The sequence below is a fragment of the Phacochoerus africanus genome, chromosome 12, assembly GCF_016906955.1.
Source record: "Phacochoerus africanus isolate WHEZ1 chromosome 12, ROS_Pafr_v1, whole genome shotgun sequence".
Taxonomy (NCBI): Eukaryota; Metazoa; Chordata; class Mammalia; order Artiodactyla; family Suidae; genus Phacochoerus; species Phacochoerus africanus.
The window spans coordinates 19271029-19290437 of NC_062555.1; the positions used below are offsets into that span (position 1 = coordinate 19271029).

Consider the following 19409-nt stretch of genomic DNA (forward strand, 5'->3'; position numbering starts at 1 on the left):
CTCTTTTTATCAGTGTCTTTGGACCATTTTCTTACCACCTTTTCTGCTGGTGGTTAAGCTCTTATAAAGAAATGGAAGTTTTTGTCGTGGCGCAGCGGAAACAAATCCGACTAGGAACCACGAGGTGTCGGGTTCGATCCCTGGCCTTGTTCAGTGGGTTAAGGATCCAGCATTGGACCCCTAGCCTGGGAACCTCCATGTGCTGTGGGTGCAGCCCTGAAAAGACAAAAAAAAAAAAGGAAAAGTAGAAAAAAGTTGCCTTTACTCTTCCACCCCTTCGGCCTCTTTCAGTCTGACCACGGTTCTCTGGTTGAGGTCACCAGTGACCCCTCAATGACAACAATTAATGGACTTATTTATTTATTTATTTATTTATTTATTTTTGCTTTTTAGGGCAGTGCCTGCAGCATATGGAAGTTCCCAGGCTAGGGGTCAAATTGGAGCTGCAGTTGCAGGTCTACACCACAGCCACAGCAGCATGGGACCCAAACCACATCTGCAACCTATGCCACAGCTCATGGCAATGCTGGATCCTGAACTCACTGATCGAGGCCAGGGATCGAACCTGAGAACTCATGGATACTCATCAGGTTTGTCACCACTGAGCCACGATCGGAACTCCTCAATGGACTCATTTTAGTTCTCTTCGTAGCTGTGCCATCTGACACCCCTGACTGGTCCCTCCGCAGAACCCTCTCCTCCGACCACTTCCCAGACATGCCTGGTCTCCTCCACTGCCTCCTTTGTGAATCCCTCTCCGACCCTTTGTACATGTGGTTGTTTCCCAGGGTTTGTCCCTGGTCTTCTACTGCTGTGTCCTCTCCCCAGGTAAGGCTCAACCGAGCCCTATCTGCTGATGATGCCTGCTTCGTACCACTCCGGGAGATACCCAGCTAAGCTACCAGACATCTGCACCTCGATAGCCCAAGGATATTTCAAACTCATCACATCCAGAACAGAACTCATTGTCCTCCCCAATCTCCCCCAAACCTGTTCTTCCTTTTCCCCTGTATCAGTCAATGGCCTCCCCACCTTCCCTGGCCTGAGAGGCATTCTACTCTTTCCTCACCTGTGCACCCCACATCATTCATGACATAAATCTCGAAATGGCATCCTCCTCTCCATTCCTAAACTAGTGCCTTAATTCAGATCCACAGCTCTTAAGTCTGTATTATTATTATTATTATTTCTTTTTAGGGACACACCCGTGGCATATGGAGGTTCCTGTAGCTGCTGGCCTACACCACAGCTCATGGCAACGCCAGATCCTTAACCCACTGAACAAGGCCAGGAATTGAAGCTGTGTCCTAATGGATGTTAGTCAGATTTCCACTGAGCCACACTGGGAACTCCTCCTCTTTTTGCCTGTATTATTGCATGAGCATCTTAGGAGGTCTCCTTGCCTCCAGGCTTGCACCACTTCACCTCAGTCTTTGTGTGCAGCCAGAGCCAGATAAAATGCAAATCTGCCTAAAGCCCTTCCATGGACAGGAAAACTAATCTATGGTAGCAGAAAGCAGATCAGTGAGTGGGGGCAGCTGTGAGGGTGGTGGGATTGAATATAAAGAAGCATAAGGGAGCTTTCTGGAGATGAAGAGATGTTCTGTATCTTGATTATGACATATAGGCATATACCCAATGGGAATATATAAATATATTTTTCAAAAATGCATCAGCCTATATGCTTAAAACTAGTATGTTTTATTACATAAAATATACTTCAATAAACTTGATTAAGGAAAAACACCCTTCTGATCACTCCATTACTTAGAGAACAAAGTTCAAATTTCTTCTCCTGGTTTAAGTGATGACATGATTCCTTCCATTGATTCTTCCCTTCCCCCACCCCGCAAACACTCCTCACATTAAATACTCTACAACCTCAAGCGGGCCTAGATGTCCTGGCCGGCCTGGACTACCTGTTATAGAACATCCACCATGTTTATCAAGATTCAGCCTGCACCAACATCATTAGCGATCCCTCCACCCACACGTGATCATCCTTCCTTTGTGTTCCGATGTCCCGAAACAAATGTCTATCATATAAAGTCTTTGGCTGCATTCTTGTGCTTATGTCTCATTTCCCTTTTACTAAGCTGTAGGTGTGACAGCTGCACCCTATCATCTTCCTTTTTGCAGCTCTAGCGCTTTTCACTGAGCCGCTCAATCTTTGCAGAAGGAACCTGGGCTTTAGAAGAGCTGGCCAGCCCAAAGGACTGCGGGACAGACCCTCCCACTGCTCCTCCAGTCCTATAGGGGGCGCTGTGGTGGCCTCCGTCATCGCTCCGCTCTCAACTCCTCGGGGCCAGCTCTCAGAGCCGTAGGCTCGGGGCTCCGCCTCCTCCTGGGCAATATCCCTCCTTCCCATTGGGCGAAGGCAATCCGGACCGCCCAATGGAGCGAGGCGTTGGTGCGAGGAGGCGCCACCATCTTTGAGCGGCTGGGCCCCTGCCTCGGTGAGTGGCTGCCGGAGGCTGGGAGGTAGGTGGGTGAGTCACGGAGTATAGCCGCGCCTCGGGTCTTCAGCGGTGCGTGTCAACTGTGCCCCCGCGGACCCACGATGCCGCAGTACCAGACTTGGGAGGAGTTCAGCCGCGCGGCCGAGAAACTCTACCTCGCTGACCCCATGAAGGTAAATCGCTGGCGGGGTATGTGCATCTGTCCCTGGGTCAGGATGGCTTTTTTCCCCGCCGCTCGGCCTCTGGAGCTTCTCCAGCTACTTAGGAGGTGCTGAGAGTGAGGAGAGACGGACCCCGCCAAGTGTGATTGTTTCTTCCTTCTCCTCCCTTATTAACGCCTCCAGGAAGCCCGGAAACCGGCAAAATCAGGGGTCATTTCAGGGCTCTTAGGAAGACGCCTCGCGCAATCCCTGAACTTAACCTCGACGGTCTCGGGGTTACGTGTCTCTAAGGGCGGGGCTCCTCCCCCTACTGATTCAACCTTCTGTCCCTTAGTATCTTAGTGCCCTTTTCCCGTATCACCTCGTATAAGAAAAAACGGTGATGTTTTTCTGCGACCGCAGAGAAGTTGTTGAAAGACCTCAATTTGGAGGTGTCTATAACCCTTAGAAAGGCGGCTGTAGGTCACTTTGCTGTACAGCAGAAATTGACAGAACATTGTAAATCAACTGTAATCAATTTTTTTTTAAGTGGCTCTAAATTTTTTGGAAGTCAGTGCCCTCGTGGGAACATGAGAATGCTTGCACGCTTTCCTCAGAAAAGTGCACTTATACGTAAATGTTTGTAATTAACTGGGAGGTTCAAGGATCCCTGTAATTCATGGCCCCCACCAAAAAATAAGTGGATCCCAGAGGTTTGCTTATTATTAATGAGGAAAGAAGTCACAAGACGGACAGTTTAGCATTTGGGTCCTGATTTTTCTTCCTGTTGAGTTTTATTATCATCTAAATGTTAGTTGAAGCCGCTCCTCCTTAATTAAAAATCTTGTTTGCTTTTTAGATCTAGGTAAGTAACAGGTGCTGTGAAACATTCTTAGTTCCATTCTTTGCAATAAAATGATGTAATAATAAATGATGAAATGAGTTAGATATTATTGAAATTGAGTACTTTGTTTATGACACAATTTCTAGCTCCTTCATTTGGTTGATTTCCTTTGCTCATAGGGCCGTTTGTTTCTTTGTTCAAGCAGTATACCATGAGGATAGTACAAGATTTTTGTCCAGAAGTACCCAGTGTAAACTGAAAATATTTGGAAAGATAGTAAAGAACATACAAATTCACATCACGAGGAATCATTTTAAGAATGTGGTCATAATGGCAGGGAAAATGAACATCAAATGGTAATTACAGAGCATTGCTGAGAATAAAGCCTAGTATAGGCAGGGAACCTTTGGGCTCTTTATCCAGTCAGAAAATTCCAGTGGCCAAAAAATTTATGCCTCCTCATTAATATCCTTCCACTTGTTTTTGGCTGATTTTTTTTGATAGGAGGGTGAGGGGTTGTGTGGGGAGAGGGAGCGTGACAGACAGTTTTATTGAGAACCTGCTCTGTGACAGGAGTTTTATGTATGTTTACTCATATAGTTTATGTGAACAGTTAAGACAATCTATTGAAGTAGAGGAATAAACATCCTTAAGATGCATTAAATGATTTGCCTAGTCTCTAAGAGATTAAGCTAAAATTTGAATCCATGTCTCTAAACCCCACATCCATGCTCTTTCTACCAGTCCATACTTCTGGGACCAAAGAAGAAAAGAAATTTTGTCAGAACTCATTACAGTCTAATTTACAGAACTCTGTCTTCTGTCCCTGTTGGTTATATCCATCACCTTTTACCATTCTCTCTTGCATCTGCTCTAATTGAAGATGATTTTATTGTTGGACCATGAAATAATCTCTTAGTCAGTCTGGCTGCCTATTTTAAAAATCTCTTCTTCATGGACTTCCCATCGTAGGTCAGTTGGTTAACGAATCCGACTAGGAACCATGAGGTTGTGGGTTCAATCCCTGGCCTTGCTCAGTGGGTTAAGGATCCGGCGTTGCCATGAGCTATGGTGTAGGTCACAGACTCAGCTCGGGTCTGGCATGGCTGTGGCTGTGGTGTAGGCCGTCATCTACAGCTCTGATTCGACCCCTAGCCTGGGAACCTCCATATGCTGCAGGTGCGGCCCTAAAAAGACAGACAAAAAAAAAAATTAAAAAGAGGAGTTCTCGTGGTGGCGCAGTGGTTAACGAATCTGACTAGGAACCATGAGGTTGCGGGTTCGATCCCTGCCCTTGCTCAGTGGGTTAACAATCCGGCATTGCCGTGAGCTGTGGTGTAGGTCGCAGACGCGGCTCAGATCCTGCACTGCTGTGGCTCTGGCGTAGGCCAGCGGGTATAGCTGCGATTCAACCCCTAGCCTGGGAACCCCCATATGCCGCAGGAGCGGCCCAAGAAATGGCAGAAAGACAAAAAAATAAAAAAAAATAAAAAGAAATGAAATCCCTTCACTCTCATAGCAACAGCTGTCTAAAACACACAAATTGGGAGTTCCCGTCATGGCGCAGTGGTTAACGAATCCGACTAGGAACCATGAGGTTGCGGGTTCGGTCCCTGCCCTTGCTCAGTGGGTTAACGATCCGGTGTTGCCGTGAGTTGTGTGTGGTGTAGTTTGCAGACGTGGCTTGGATCCCGCGTTGCTGTGGCTCTGGCCTAGGCCGGTGGCTACAGCTCCGATTCGACCCCTAGCCTGGGAACCTCCATATGCCGCAGGAGCGGCCCAAAGAAATAGCAAAAAAGACAAAAAAAAAAAAAAAACCACACACACACACACAAATTGGATTCTCAGTTTCCTGCTTTATAATTAAAATCTGGACTCCTGGTCCGCAGTCTGACCCTCTCTCCAGTGTTGTTGGTCTTACCTCCCACTGTTTCCACCATCCTCAGCTCTATTCTCATGAAGCTACAGAATGCATCATATCTTCATTCAGACCGCTTCTTCAACCTTTCTCCTACCTTGTTCCCTAAAAGAAGACCAAAAAATGCATTTCTCAAACCATCTCCACAAAGTCTCTTTACGCTTCCCCTTCCTCCAGCCTAAATTACTTTTCTCTTTTAATGTTTTACCTATACATGCATGCCCTTATAGGACTTAATTCATGTTGTCTTGTATTTTGATTGTTTTGGCTGATTGAACTCAAAAGTTCCTAAGAAAGCAGGAACCTTGATATATTTCTTTCTTGGTGGCATCTGACATGGTATGACAACTTGACATAGTTGTCATGCTTAGCATATTTTTAAGTTTCAGTTTCCTTTTGTTTCTGGAGGACTGAATTTTAAATACATAAAACTGAATTGAATAGCTCAAATATATTCAGTCTGAAGATAGTTAACCCAGTTGTCATTATTTATATATTAAGTGCTTGGTGAGTTCTCTTTCCTCCCTCATCAAGTCAAATCTCAGGATGGTATGACTTTTTTTTTTTTTTTTTGTCTTCTTGCTATTTCTTGGGCCGCTCTCGCGGCATATGGAGGTTCCCAGGCTAGGGGTCCAATCAGAGCTGTAGCCACAGGCCTACACCAGAGCCACAGCAACACCAGATCCGAGCCGCGTCTGTGACCCACACCACAGCTCACGGCAACGCCGCATCGTTAACCCACTGAGCAAGGGCAGGGATCGAACCCGCAACCTCATGGTTCCTAGTCGGATTCGTTAACCACTGCGCCACGACGGGAACTCCGGTATGACTTTTTTGGTGGAAGGGGACAGACCCAGAAGAGCAGAGTATTATGGGAAAAGCTGTAGGAAGAGCTCTACTAGCCCTTTTTGTCTAGTTTCCAGAATTGTCTTAGGGAGGCTCCTGTGCTACATTGTAACCATTTTAAAATTATGTTCCTGTTTCGGCTTATAGATACTTAGCACTTTTTTTTTTTTTTTTGAGGACAGCACCCTTGGCATATGGAGGTCCCAGGCTAGGGGTCTAACCAGAGCCACAGCAATGCCAGATCCAAGTCGAGTCTGCGACCTGCACCACAGCTCAGAGCAACGCCGGATCCTTAACCCACAACCTCATGGTTCCTAGTCGGATTCATTTCCACTGCACCACAGTGGGAACTCCATACTTAGCACTTTTTAAAACAGCTAGCTAAACCTAAAGAAGTTATTTATTTTGGTGAGCAAAAAGCTTGACTCTGCTGCAGTACACTGTTTTGAATACATCATTTAAAGAAAGAAAAACAGTGTTCATGGGAGTTTCTTTTGTGGCTCAGCAAGTTAACTCGACATTGTCTCTGAGGGTGCAGGTTTGATCCCTAACCTCTATCAGTGGGTTAAGGATTCTGCGTTGCTGAAAGCAGGTCGCAGATGCAGCTGTTCCAGCACTGCAGTGGCTGCGTGTAGGCCGAAGTTGCAGCTCCAATTCAACTCCTTGCCGGGGAACTTCCATATGCCACAGGTGCAGCCATAAATAGAAAAAAACCCCCAATGTTTATGGAATTTATAGACTATGGGAGATGTCTCTTATTGGAATATGCTAATATCCAAATCGTTTTCTTGGCTTCCTGACTTTAGAATACTGAACGGCAAGTGCTGTGTAGCATGGTACTCAGTACAGGAGTTGTTTTGATTTGGAAGGTTGTTGATGGAGACTTCTTTTCTGAACAGAATTCTGCTTTTATGTAATAGTGCATTGTACCATTGTGATAAAAATGTGATTTTGCTGAGTGGTTTAGTCTGAGTCGACCTCCTGAGACCCATGGGAAAATGGGAAGCATGAACTGCAACTGCAGTGCTTTTTTCCTGGGGGGTGGATTTGAACTTAGCCATTTATGCTCCTTTCTCCCCTTTTCCTCCTATCAGTCCTCTGTGGGGGAGAAAAAATTTTCTCCTTTACTCTCTTAGGTTTAATAACTGGGGCTCTGCAGATTAAACTGACAAAAGACAGATTAACAAGTGAAAGGAGTTCCCGTCGTGGCGCAGTGGTTAACGAATCCGACTAGGAACCATGAGGTTGCGGGTTCGGTCCCTGCCCTTGCTCAGTGGGTTAACGATCCGGCGTTGCCGTGAGCTGTGGTGTAGGTCGAAGACACGGCTCGGATCCCACGTTGCTGTGGCTCTGGCGTAGGCCGGTGGCTACAGTTCTGATTGGACCCCTAGCCTGGGAACCTCCATATGCCGAGGGAGCGGCCCAAGAAATAGCAACAACAACAACAACAAAAAAAAAAAGACAAAAGACAAAAAAAAAACAAGTGAAAAAAAATTACATAGCACAGAGGTTCACAAAGAAATGTGACTTGAGGGATTTGGGGACCATATACCATCTTAACAAAGGATGATAGAGTGGGAGAAAAAGGGTTGGACAAAGGAAAGGGAATTGGGGCTTCTGGGAAGGGGGTGAGTTGTGAGACAGAGACTAAGAAATGGATAGGAAATTTTACTGTAGGAGTTCCTGTCGTGATGCAGTGGAAATGAATCTGATAGGAACCATGACATTGCGGGTTCGATCCCTGGCCTCACTCAGTGGGTTAAGGGTTAAGAATCTGGCGTTGCCATGAGCTATGGTGTAGGTCACAGTTGCAGCTTGGATCCCGAGTTGCTGTGGCTGTAGTGTAGGCTGGCAGCTGTAGCTCCGATTAGACCACTAGCTTGGGAACTCCATATGCCTCAGGTGTGGCCCTAAAAAGCAAAAGAAAATAGTTATTTATTGTAAAGTTTGTTTGGAACAAACCTTGTGGTCTGTTATGGGGGAGAGGGAATTAGAGTTGGAAATTTACATCACCTTTACAAAGGTTAATTTATGTCCTGCTTTTGGCCAGAAAGCTAATCGCCTTGAGCTCAAGACAGATCCTTATGCCAAAGTGGTGTACTTTGAGGTGGTGTGCTGTGAACAGCCTTCAATATAATATTCTTACTGGCAGGAGATGCCAAACCATCTTGAGAGCCTCACGGACATTCCTTTGATATGTATGTGTCTTTTTTTTAATGTCTTTTTTGTTTGTTTTTTATCCTTTTTAGGGCCACACCCACGGCTTATGGAGGGTCCCAGGCTAGGGGTCTCATCTGAGCTGCAGCTGCTGGCTTACACCACAGCCACAGCAACACCAGATCCGAGCCGCATCTTCAACCTCCACCACAGGTCACAGCAATGCTGGACCCATAACCCATTGAGCGAGGCTAGGGATCGAACCCACAACCTCATGGTTCCTAGTCGGATTCGTTTCCGCTGCACCACGACAGGAACTCTGTATGTGTCTTTTTAAGTCTTTAAAAAATAATAAATTGTAGCAAGAGGAATGAACAAAATGCTGTTTTCCATTTCAGTAATGATAAGTTTACAGTCAAGGTGCCTTTAGATGCTTTTACTATTAATTCTAAAAGGATTTGTTTTAGCCCACCTGAATACTAAATTATGTATGAGAAATGTCTTCTGACTTCACTGTTTCTAAATATGTATTTTTATTTCAGGCACGTGTGGTTCTCAAATATAGGCATTCTGATGGGAGTTTGTGTATTAAAGTAACAGATGACTTAGTTGTAAGTATATGTTTTTATTTGTTGCATACCTTTCAGATTTGTTTGAGTTAACCATTTGTTTGAAATTATTTACCTAGGATTTGTGCAGATCACCCATGAGGATACTTATTTGGCATTTCATTCCCAGTAGGCCCTTGGGAAGATAATTCAGCTTGCTTCATTAATGCAGTGTGTCAGATGTGGTTTATTGACTGCTCTCTTGAGACCCCAAGCAAGAGGAGCGTAGAGACCAAAAGTGGGTGTAAGGGGGGGAAGTTTTCCTCAGGCGTGTGAGAAGTAGATGGTGGTGTTGAACACCAGTTCTAGGCTCTGTAATGTATTTCTCTTGTGCTCACCCTGGTCATGTGCTCACGCTCATTTATTTCTCACTCCTGCCATCTGCTTTCTACATAATGTTGTCCACAAAACTGCTCTTGGTAAGAGCTCAGCAGCAGCCCCTATTTTCAAACCCAGTTGTCTCGGCAGCTCACATCCTCCTGGCTGTTTTCAATACAGGAAACCACTTCTTATAGAAATTATTATTTTGACATATGTGGCTCCATTTTATCTTGTTTTTTCTCTGTTTCTGTTTCTTTGTTAATTATTTCACCAATGTGCCCCCATAAACATTGACTTCTTCAGGATTCTTTCCTTGATCTTTTCATACCACTTCTGGACCAGTCCATTAAGTCCAGCACTGCCTGTTTCTGGGTCTATTTCTCATTTTGTATGTGTACCTCGTATGTGTCTTCTGGCTTCGTGACCAGCTCTAGGTTGCACATTCTTCCTTAACATTAGCCTAGAATGGAACTCACCATCTCTTGTCAGACTGGCTCCTCCTGTTTCCTCGCTTTAATTGCACTGTCATCTACCTGCTCAGAGAAGTGGGGATTGATTTTGGTCCCTTCCTTTCCCTCATTCTCACATCTACTACTCCTTCATTTGAAAGAACTTACATTTTCACTCTCTGATAAGTTCCCTATACTTTGCTGGGCATTTGTGAATTATTGATTCAAGCTCCCTCTCATTTCCTGTCATGAACACTCCATCTTCGTTGCTAACCTCTTAACGTTAGGGGTTCACCGTCACTTGCCTGGACTTGTAGAATAGTCTCTGTGTCCCTGCTTCCAGGTAGTCATGTAGTTGCCCTATGCTGCTGCCCTGCTGGAGTGATTTCTAAAAATGCAGTAAATTTTTTTTTTTTTTTTGGCTGCATCATGGAATATGGACGTTCCCGGGCCAGGGATCAAATATGATACAGCTGCAGCCTACACCACAGCTGCAGCAGTGCTGGATCTTACGGTGGACTGGGCCAGGGATTGAGTCTGAGCCACCACAGAGACAACGCCAGGTCTTTAACTTGCTGTGCTGCAGCAGGCACTCCTAAAAACCGCACATGTCGTTACCCTGCTTAAAATCTTAACTGGCGCCTCATCACTCATAATGTAAACGTCACCCACACAGCTCCTTTTATCTCTATCTTTTCTGTGTTAGCTTAAGGGCTCTCCCCCTCCCCACCCCCACCCCCGTTGTTGTTGTTGTTGTTGTTGTTGTTGTTGTTGTTGCTGTTTAGGGCCCCACCCATGGCATATGGAAGTTCCCGGCTAGGGGTCGAATCCAAGCTACAGCTGCTGGCCATAGCCATAGCCACAGCCACAGCAGTGCCAGATCTGAGCCTTGTCTGCAACCTACACCACAGCTCAGGGCAACGCCAGATCCTCAACCCACTGAGCGAGGCCACGGATCGAACCCACAACCTCATGGGTACCAGTCAGATTCGTTTCCACTTCACCACAATGGGCACTCCAAGGGCTGCTTTCATGTGCCATGCTGTCTTAGGCTCAGAGCTTTTGAGCCATCTGTTTCCATCTTTGCAGTATTGAATTCCACCCCTGCCCCAGTGTGGCAAGGCTGCTGCTTATCTTTCAAAACCCAGCTCGAAAGGATTGCTTCATCTCTTGCTTTTATTTCTGCCTCTTTTTGTGCTGTATCACAGTTGTTTTATCATGTTCGACTTTTAATAGATTTTGAACTTCAAAACAATAAAGATTTTTCTTACCTGTATTTGCAGTGACTAGTATCCTAACCCAGGCGGTACTTAGCAAACATTTTTCTTAAAATTAGATTAATTCTTTTTAAAACGTCATAGTGATTTAAAAAATAACTGTTTGTATTTGGTCATATGTTTTACTGTATTTGTGCTCATGGTTCCATTGTGAGGTTCTATGAAGTCAGATCTTTTAATGATTACTATGTCTTCCAAGAACTGATTGAGTTTGGTGACGTAACTGTGCAAATGGAAGAGTCAGTTGAGCTGAGGTATGCCAAACTTAGATCCAGGAGATTTGAATCCTAGCTTAGCCATCTACCAGCATTTCAGCCATGGAAAAGGTCAGGCCAAAACTTTGGTTTTGGGGGCCCTCAGTGTTCTCATCCATAAAGTGCCATGGTGATGGTCTGCTTACCTAGTAGGCTTGTTGGGGAAAGGAAAGGAGAAACGTGAAAGTACCTAGCCCTGGTGCTAGATTTAATGAATATGTGCTTGAATCTTGAGCATTCACATAGAGAAAAATTTTAATTGTGATTACCACTGAGTGGATAGGTAATATCTACTCTAGAGAAACTGCCATGTCCAGCTTTAAAAATAGAGGAAAATGCAGAATTGAATTCAGTACAAAAGACTTTATCTCCAAATGATGACTTTTTGCCTCTGGTAGCGATTAAATATAGTTACGACTCCATGGTAAGCAATATTTATTTAACATTGACAATTCCTGTGACAAGATCTAAATATAAAAATACTTTTTGTTCCCTTTCTTAAAACTTCTGAGAATTAGGAGTTCCCGTCATGGCTCAGTGGTTAACAAACCTGATTACTATCCATGAGGACTCAGGTTCAATCCCTCGTCTCACTCAGTGGGTTAAGGATCCAGCATTGCCATGAGCTGTGGTGTAGTTCGCAGATGTGGCTCAGATCCTGAATTGCTCTGGCTGTGCTGTAAGATGGTGACTGCAGCTCCAGTTCAACCCCTAACCTGGGAACCTCCACATGCCACGAGTGCAGCCCTCAAAAAAAAAAAAAACAGGAGTTCCCGTCGTGGCGCAGTGGTTAACGAATCTGACTAGGAACCATGAGGTTGCCGGTTTGATCCCTGGCCTTGCTCAGTGGGTTAAGGATCCAGCATTGCCGTGAACTGTGGTGTAGGTTGCAGACGCGGCTCAGATCCCTAAGTTGCTGTGGCTGTGGCGTAGGCCGGTGGCTACAGCTCTGATTGGACCCCTAGCCTGGGAATCTCCATATGCCGAGGGAGTGGCCCTAGAAAAGACAAAGAGACGTTAAAAAAAAAGGACAAACTAAAAAGTAGTCCGTGTCTAGAAGTGACCAAGTTACAGTCAAACTCATCCTCTTAAATAGTAAATATATGAATCAACTCCAGTGTAAAAATCTTATTTTCTAATGAGTGTATACTTTCCTCAGTAATTCATTGTAATAGCTAATAACTCCTTCAGAAAACTCAACCTAGACTTTGTTGTTATTATCATGGAGCTTTGACTTTGTTATACTCCCATTTACGCATCATTTTTTTTCTAACCCCACGGTTGATTTATACTGTTGTTTTCTATGGACCTAAAATCTTTCTATGTCAGACTGTAGTGAGAAGTTATATGTTCTCCTATAGTACATATACTAACATTGAAATGGTGGCAATTACTGTGGCCATTTTACAAGATTGTTGGACAGATTTGTACAATGTGTAGGTAAGACTTTGTAGGTAACTGATTTAAAGGCTCTAGGAATTCAGATCAGTTGGATATAGTGAGATTGAACTCCAGATTACTTAAATTGGTGAATATTATTGCAGGATCATGAAATTCTCATTGTTTAAAACTCATGTGAGTCTTCGAGAGGGGCTAAAGAAAAATGGATCTGTGTTACAAAATTAGAAAGACTGCTACCTTAAATTTGATAATTTTGAGATTCTTGAACAAATGGCTTTATGGCCAATGATAAGCAGATCTAAGTATCTGATGAAGAATTGAATTTATAGCAAGGAAGAATTTAACTTGGTTTTAAAATTACAAATAATATTAGAAAATTGGGGTTCAACTAGGAACCAGATGCAAGCAAGAGATTCCCGATTTTAAAAAAAATGATCATTAGGCATTCCTGTTGTGGCTCAGTGGTTTAAGAACCCAACTAGTATCCAGGAGGATGCAGTTTGATCCCTGGCCCTGCTCAGTGGGTTAAGGATCCAGCGCTGTCTTGAGCTGTGGTATAGCAGACATGGCTTGGGTACCTCATTGCTGTGGTTGTGGTGTAGGCCGGCAGCTACAGCTCCAATTTGACCCCAGCCTGGGGGAGCTTTCCTATGCAGGGCTACAGCTCTTTAAAGCAACAAACAAACAAACAAAATCATTGAATCCCCCTCCCATTTCACAAATAGAGAATGGGATTCTAAGATTTATATGCTTTTCTCACTATTATTCAGTCACTTATGACCAGATCCCAGGGAGGAAATAGCTAATTCCAGTCTTGAATTCTTCTCTCATCAGACCTCAGGCAAAACTTTAAACATATCATTCAACTGGTCATTTTTGAAAAGCTTACGATAGAGTTTATTTCATTTTTTTATCCGTAGCAGTGGCATTTAAAATCTTATAAAATGCTAAACTTAAGGAATGTAATTGCTGGGGGCTTGGAAACTTAAATGTAATTTCCTTAGTATTCTGACCTCCAGAGGAGATAAAGCAAAACAGTGGTAGGGAAAGACTCAAATTTTTTACCCACTCATTCATATACTACATTATTGGTAATCTAGTCTTTCTTAGTTAATGTGTGCTTTTAAAATTTCTGACAGTGTTTGGTGTATAGAACAGACCAAGCTCAAGATGTAAAGAAGATTGAGAAATTCCACAGTCAACTAATGCGACTTATGGTAGCGAAGGAATCCCGCAGTGTTGCCATGGAAACGGATTGAATGGTTTGAAATGAAGACTGTCCTGTCCTTGGGAAGTAAATATCTTTTGAATTTCAGAAAGTGTTGGGACAGAAAATACTTTATGTAACTAAGTGGGCTATTCAGAAGCCAAGAGATCACTTTTTGTACTTTGTTTTTTAATGTTTACTTTAGAGAGCTGGAAATGTTAAGTGCTTTCAGTTAGAAAGCCTTTATTTATTTTTGGAAATTAAACAAGAAATGCATCTCTCTTGGAAACTTTTCGCAGAGGATTTGATGCTGGGCAAAATAAATACTTCTCTGGTAAGTTTGTATCAGTAATTTGAAAATGAGATATCAAGAAAAGCCAATTCTTCCTTGAATTTAGGGTATCTGTCTTTAAAAGAAAATTAGGTGTAACCATTTTGCTGGACTGAAACATAAACTTTGTGCTGTTGATGACGAGCAGATCTAAAACACGGTAACTGGAAGAAATTGCTCACAGTATGTATGCCTGATTATATAGAGTAGTATAGTCTCAATTATATTTAAAAATAATTATTAGGACAAGTATGCTTTACCTTAAACTTTACAAATTTAAACTGTATTTTTAAATATAAAGGATTCATGGCATCATTAACTTGTTGAGCAAAGACTTATTTTGAATCTAGTCTTCAGTGCCCTGAAAGATCTGCAGTTACTTTAAAAGCATGAGCGGAATGAAACCACCATATTACAGAAATATTTGCCACATATTTGCCATCCATGTTTTCTCAAAGGGCTAAGGATCTTTTGAACTGTTAAATCTTCGCATACCTCTGTGACACCCCTGCCCAATTCTCCCTTTATAACTTAACCACGGCGTTAGGCGTGACTGTCACAACTCATGTTTTCCAGTAAACTGGAAGTATGGGATTGTTTGATGTTTATCTTATATTTGTAACCTGAATTTTACCACCTAAATGTAATGTTCACATGTTGATTCCTACATTAAAATATTTTTTGTTAGGAATTTGTTTTATTGACCAGCGTTTTAACATGGAAAGTTTCATTAGCCATACGAATGTTGACGTGCTTCAGAGAGGTTAGTAAATAAAATATTACGTGAATATATATTGTTTCTTTTGAAGTTTTTCTTTGTTTTGTTTTGTTTTTTTAGGGCCCCACCCTTGGCATATGGAGGTTCCCAGGCTAGGGGTCTAATTGGAGCTGCAGCTGCCTGCTGACACCATCGCCACAGCAGCTCGGGATCTGAGCCATGTCTGTGACCTACACCACAGCTCATGGCAACGCTGGATCCTTAACCCACTGAGCGAGGCCATGGATTGAACCCGCAACCTCATGGTTCCTAGTTGGATTCCGTTCCTCTGCGCCATCCTGGGAACTCCCTCTTTTGAAGTTTTTAACGTCTCAAGAATTACTGCGTTCTTGACTGGGATATACTAGATTCATTTAGATTAAAGTGAGTCTGATGATGCTATATGTACATTTTACTTATTTTGTTTCTTGGTACTTTATTACCTGATTTTCTCTGAGTTGTATGTTAATGGCAGGTTGATTTCTTGATTAAGAAAAGTAACATCAAATAGTGTAGGGTTTTTCGGGTTTGGGTGCTTTCCCCTCTCTAATAGGATAACTGGGGCCTTTTTGTTTCTCATTTTTATTTTCCCCTTTTTAATGACAGGAACTCCCTGGATTCTTAACCCAGTGCACCCCAGCAGGAACTCCAGGGTACTGTTTTGAACCCTTGGAAACTAATTTGTTTCTTATTGCTGCCCTAAAATATTACTACAATTTTAGTGGCTTATTAAACCACAAATATCCTCTTATAGATAGGATCAGAAGTCTGCAGTGAATCTTCAAGGGCTAAAATCAAGTAGGATCCCTTCCATTTGGGGTTTCTGGTGAAGAACCTGTTTCTTTGCCTTTCCCAGCTTCCAGAGGCTGTTCTCATTGCCTGGCTTGTGGCTCCACATTGCTTCTCCTTTCCTACCCCCAATTCCGTCATCACATCTTCTCTCTCTTTTGGCTTTCTTAGCTCCCTCTTACAAGGACCTTTGTGATTACATTTAGTTCCCACCCAGAGAACCCAGTGTAATCTTCACATTTTAATCACATCTGCAAAGTCCCTTTTGCCATAAAAGGTTCTGGGGATGAGCTCGGGGATGTCTTTCGGGAGCCATCACTCAGCCTACCGCAGATACCGCTTGCCACCCAAGAGTTTCCAACTGTGCTAATGGTTGCTTACTCTCTTAGTCCAGTCCTTTATGGTTTCGCCCTGACACCAGTCTTATTGGCATTCATGCACCTGCAACCCAGAAATGCAGGGAAGTTGCACCCTGTGAGCTTCACCCTTGACCAATGAGAGATGGAGCTCATACTCCTTTTTGCTCGCTGAATGGACAGTTCTGAGACTCACTGCATAAAGCTTCTCAGAAGGTCCCATAGAATCAAGCACCAGTTACTCAGAGCAGTGTTAAAAACACATCCCTGTATTGTCTTTTCCTCCTCTACCTTTTCATTTCCTGGCCCTTAGTTCTATCCCCATGATAACTCCCCATATAAGCTCCTACACGTAAGCCTTTGTCTCAGACTCTGCTAGATTAGAAGAACAAAAAAGGAGTTCTCTTGTGGCGTGGCAGGTTAAGGATTCAGCATTGTCGGTGCATTGGCTTGGGTCACTGCTGTAGCATGAATTTGATCCCTGGCCTGGAAATTTTCACGTGTTTAGCCAAAAAAAGAACAAAAAAAACCTCCTGGAAGTTAAGAACACACAGCTGATGTGAGAAAGTAGAAGTATGAAAAGAAAAAAATTGCAGAAGTATCTCAGAAAATAGAGCCAAAAAGAAAAAAGAGGCTTTAAGGCAAGAATAGATCGAAAAAAACAGCTCAAGATTTGGATAATAGGAATTCCAGAAAAAAGGGGTGGAAGAAATCAATAAAGTTATTTAAGAAATTTTTGCAACACTAAAGGACATGAATTTCCAGACATGAAAGGGCCCTCCAAGTATTTTACCCAAAGGGTGAAAGATGAAATATCAAGACCTTTGACCTCAATTTCAGAATAATTGTAATAAAGAGAAGATCCTATAAGTTTCCAGAGGAAAAGGAAAAGGGGTTTTTTGGTTTTGGTGGTTTTTGTTTTGTTTTGTTTGCTTTTTCGAGCCTAACCTGAGGCATATGGAAGTTTCCAGACTAGAGGTTGAAATGGAGCTGCAGCTGCTGGCCTACAGCACCGCTAGAGCAGTGCGGGATCTGAGCCGCATCTGTGACCTACACCACAGCTCACGGCAATGCCAGATCCTTAACCTACTGAGCAAGGCCAGGGATCAAACCTGCATCCTTGTGGATATTCATCTGGTTTGTTACTGCTGAGCCAGGACAGGAACTCTAAGGCGGGGGTTCTTTAAAAGGATCAGGCATCGTAATGGCTTTGGACTTCTCAAGGGTAATATCAACACTAGAAGATGATGGAGCAATGCCCTCAAAATTCTGAAGGGAAATTCCTTCCATCCTAGAATTTTGTATTCCGCCAAACAGTTAATGGGAAGCATTTCCCAGACACATTTAGATTACATTTTTCTGAGGGGACAACCCTCCAGTCTCAGTACCTTGGGGGAAAAAAAAAAACAAAGTTATTTTTTTTGCTCAAATTTCAGGCAGCTGTGACTCTACAGCCCCTCTTCTGCCTCAGGGTCTTCATTCAGGATCCAGGAGGAAAGAGCAGAACCTGGAAACCGCTCTTAAAGCTTCTGCTCAGATACCACTTCATATTCTGTTGGTCAGAGCCAGTGACGTGTCCAAGCTGGTCCCAGGGACGTGGGGAATTACAGTCATCTGCAGGGAGGTGCTAGAGGTCACGTGGCAAAGGACGGGAATACATCCTCGGCACATCCCTGGGAACAGTAACCTACCAAGCAGTGTCTCAGAACTGTACCTCCTCGTCCCCTTTCTCAGGAAGCCGCTCAGGATGTGTGCCTCTGAAACGAGTCAACCAAGAAAGAGGATGGTGGGATACAGGAAGTGCATGCCGCACCCAGGAGAGGAGGGAGGGGAACTTGGATGCCAGCTGGGCCCTGGGGCAGGAGCAACCAGACCAGATCAGAGGCAGGTCAGAGGGCTTCCCAGGTACTTCTTTAAGAAAATGAGGAGTTCCCATCCTGGCTCAGGTGGTGATGAACCCGACTAGAATCCATGAGGACATGGATTCGATCTCTGGCCTCCCTCAGTGGGTTAAGGATCTGGTGTCACTCTGACCTGTGGTGCAGGTCACAGACGGCTTGAGTCCCCCGTTGCTGTGGCTGTGGTGTAGGCCGGCAGCTGCAGCTCCGACTCAGCCCCTAGCCTGGGAATTTTTGTATGCCATGGGTATGGCCCTAAAAAACCAAAAAGAAAAATGAAAATGAAAGGAGGTGCTCGGACTCCAGTCAGCGTTGGGCACTGTTGGGGTAGACCCCAGACTCTAGACAGACGGCTTCTTGGTGACTGGGCGTGATGGCCTCCATGCATCGGCGATCTCTCCAGAACCACCTGGAGGAGAGCAAGGTTCTGCAGCCTGCAGTCGGCCACCTGGACTGCCCTGGGATCCCTGTGCCAAAGAAGGCTGCCCTGAGAGCTGTCAGCCTCCACCTCAGGGCTGGGCCCCACCTGGAAGTACCTGGAAAGCCCAGATCCAGGACAGCAAGACCTCCAGGGGTAAAAAAATAAAAGTGAAATTGAAGAAAATCTGATGTGAATGAATTTAGTATGAATGGAAGTAGATAACTGATAGTTTGGTGGTGAAGGCATGATTGGTATCTAGAAAGCCAAGCAAATTTTAGAAAATATTAATTCTAGGGAAAACATCATATTATACAGGAAAAGAAAATCATAGCGATTACAGCTCAGCTCCGAATAATAATGAAATAATAATGAAAACACTGAATATTGATGTAACTAAATTTGAGGGAAGGGACGCACAGAGAGAATGGAAGTTCACATAGTGAAGTCAATTGAAGAACTAATTTCCTTATCTGTTGAAGTCTTCAACAGGTAGAGCCTAAGATGAGGTTAAAAAAAAAAACGTAGGAGTTCCCTTGTGGATCAGTAGGTTAAGGATCTAGTATTGTCCCTGCTGTGGCTCTGGTCACTGCTGAAGCGCAGGTTTAATCCCTGGCCCAGGAACTTCCATGTGACATCAAAAAGCCAAAACAATTTAAATATATGAATATAAAAATAATCAGTGAAAAGGGTTAAACCTAGATTTTACTCTTCAAGAATGGAGGGTGGGGGAAGGGGCTGAGACTGCTGTTGTCTTAAAGCCATGTAGAGCCAGGCAACACTTCAAAGGATTGACTCTCATAACAAACTCATTTAGTAGTTATCCTTATGGCACAGTGGGTTAGGGATGCAGCGCTGTCACTGTAGCAGCTTGGGTTGCTGCTGTGGTGTGGGTTGGATCCCTGGCTGGGGAACTTCCACATGCTGTGGCCCAGGCCAAAAATAAATAAATAAATTAAATATTGAATTTAAGTAACAG

General features: G+C 43.8%; 1 protein-coding gene across 1 annotated transcript; it reads left to right on the top strand.

Annotated features, from left to right (window-relative positions):
• The first annotated feature begins 2405 nt into the window (after positions 1-2405).
• SRP9 (signal recognition particle 9) lies at positions 2406-15004 on the top strand. The gene is made up of 3 exons (XM_047755122.1): positions 2406-2632; positions 8907-8975; positions 13814-15004. Exons 1-3 carry the CDS (start codon positions 2561-2563, stop codon positions 13931-13933), a joined length of 261 nt encoding a protein of 86 aa, XP_047611078.1. The 5' UTR covers positions 2406-2560; the 3' UTR covers positions 13934-15004.
• The last annotated feature ends 4405 nt before the right edge of the window (positions 15005-19409 follow it).

Excerpts from the sequence above, each read along its gene's own strand:
- SRP9 (XM_047755122.1), top strand. The coding sequence starts at position 2,561 with ATGCCGCAGTACCAGACTTGGGAGGAGTTCAGCCGCGCGGCCGAGAAA. Across the intron at positions 2,633-8,906 it reads ACCTCGCTGACCCCATGAAG|GCACGTGTGGTTCTCAAATA; the intron begins GTAAATCGCTGG and ends TTTTTATTTCAG. Across the intron at positions 8,976-13,813 it reads AAGTAACAGATGACTTAGTT|TGTTTGGTGTATAGAACAGA; the intron begins GTAAGTATATGT and ends AATTTCTGACAG.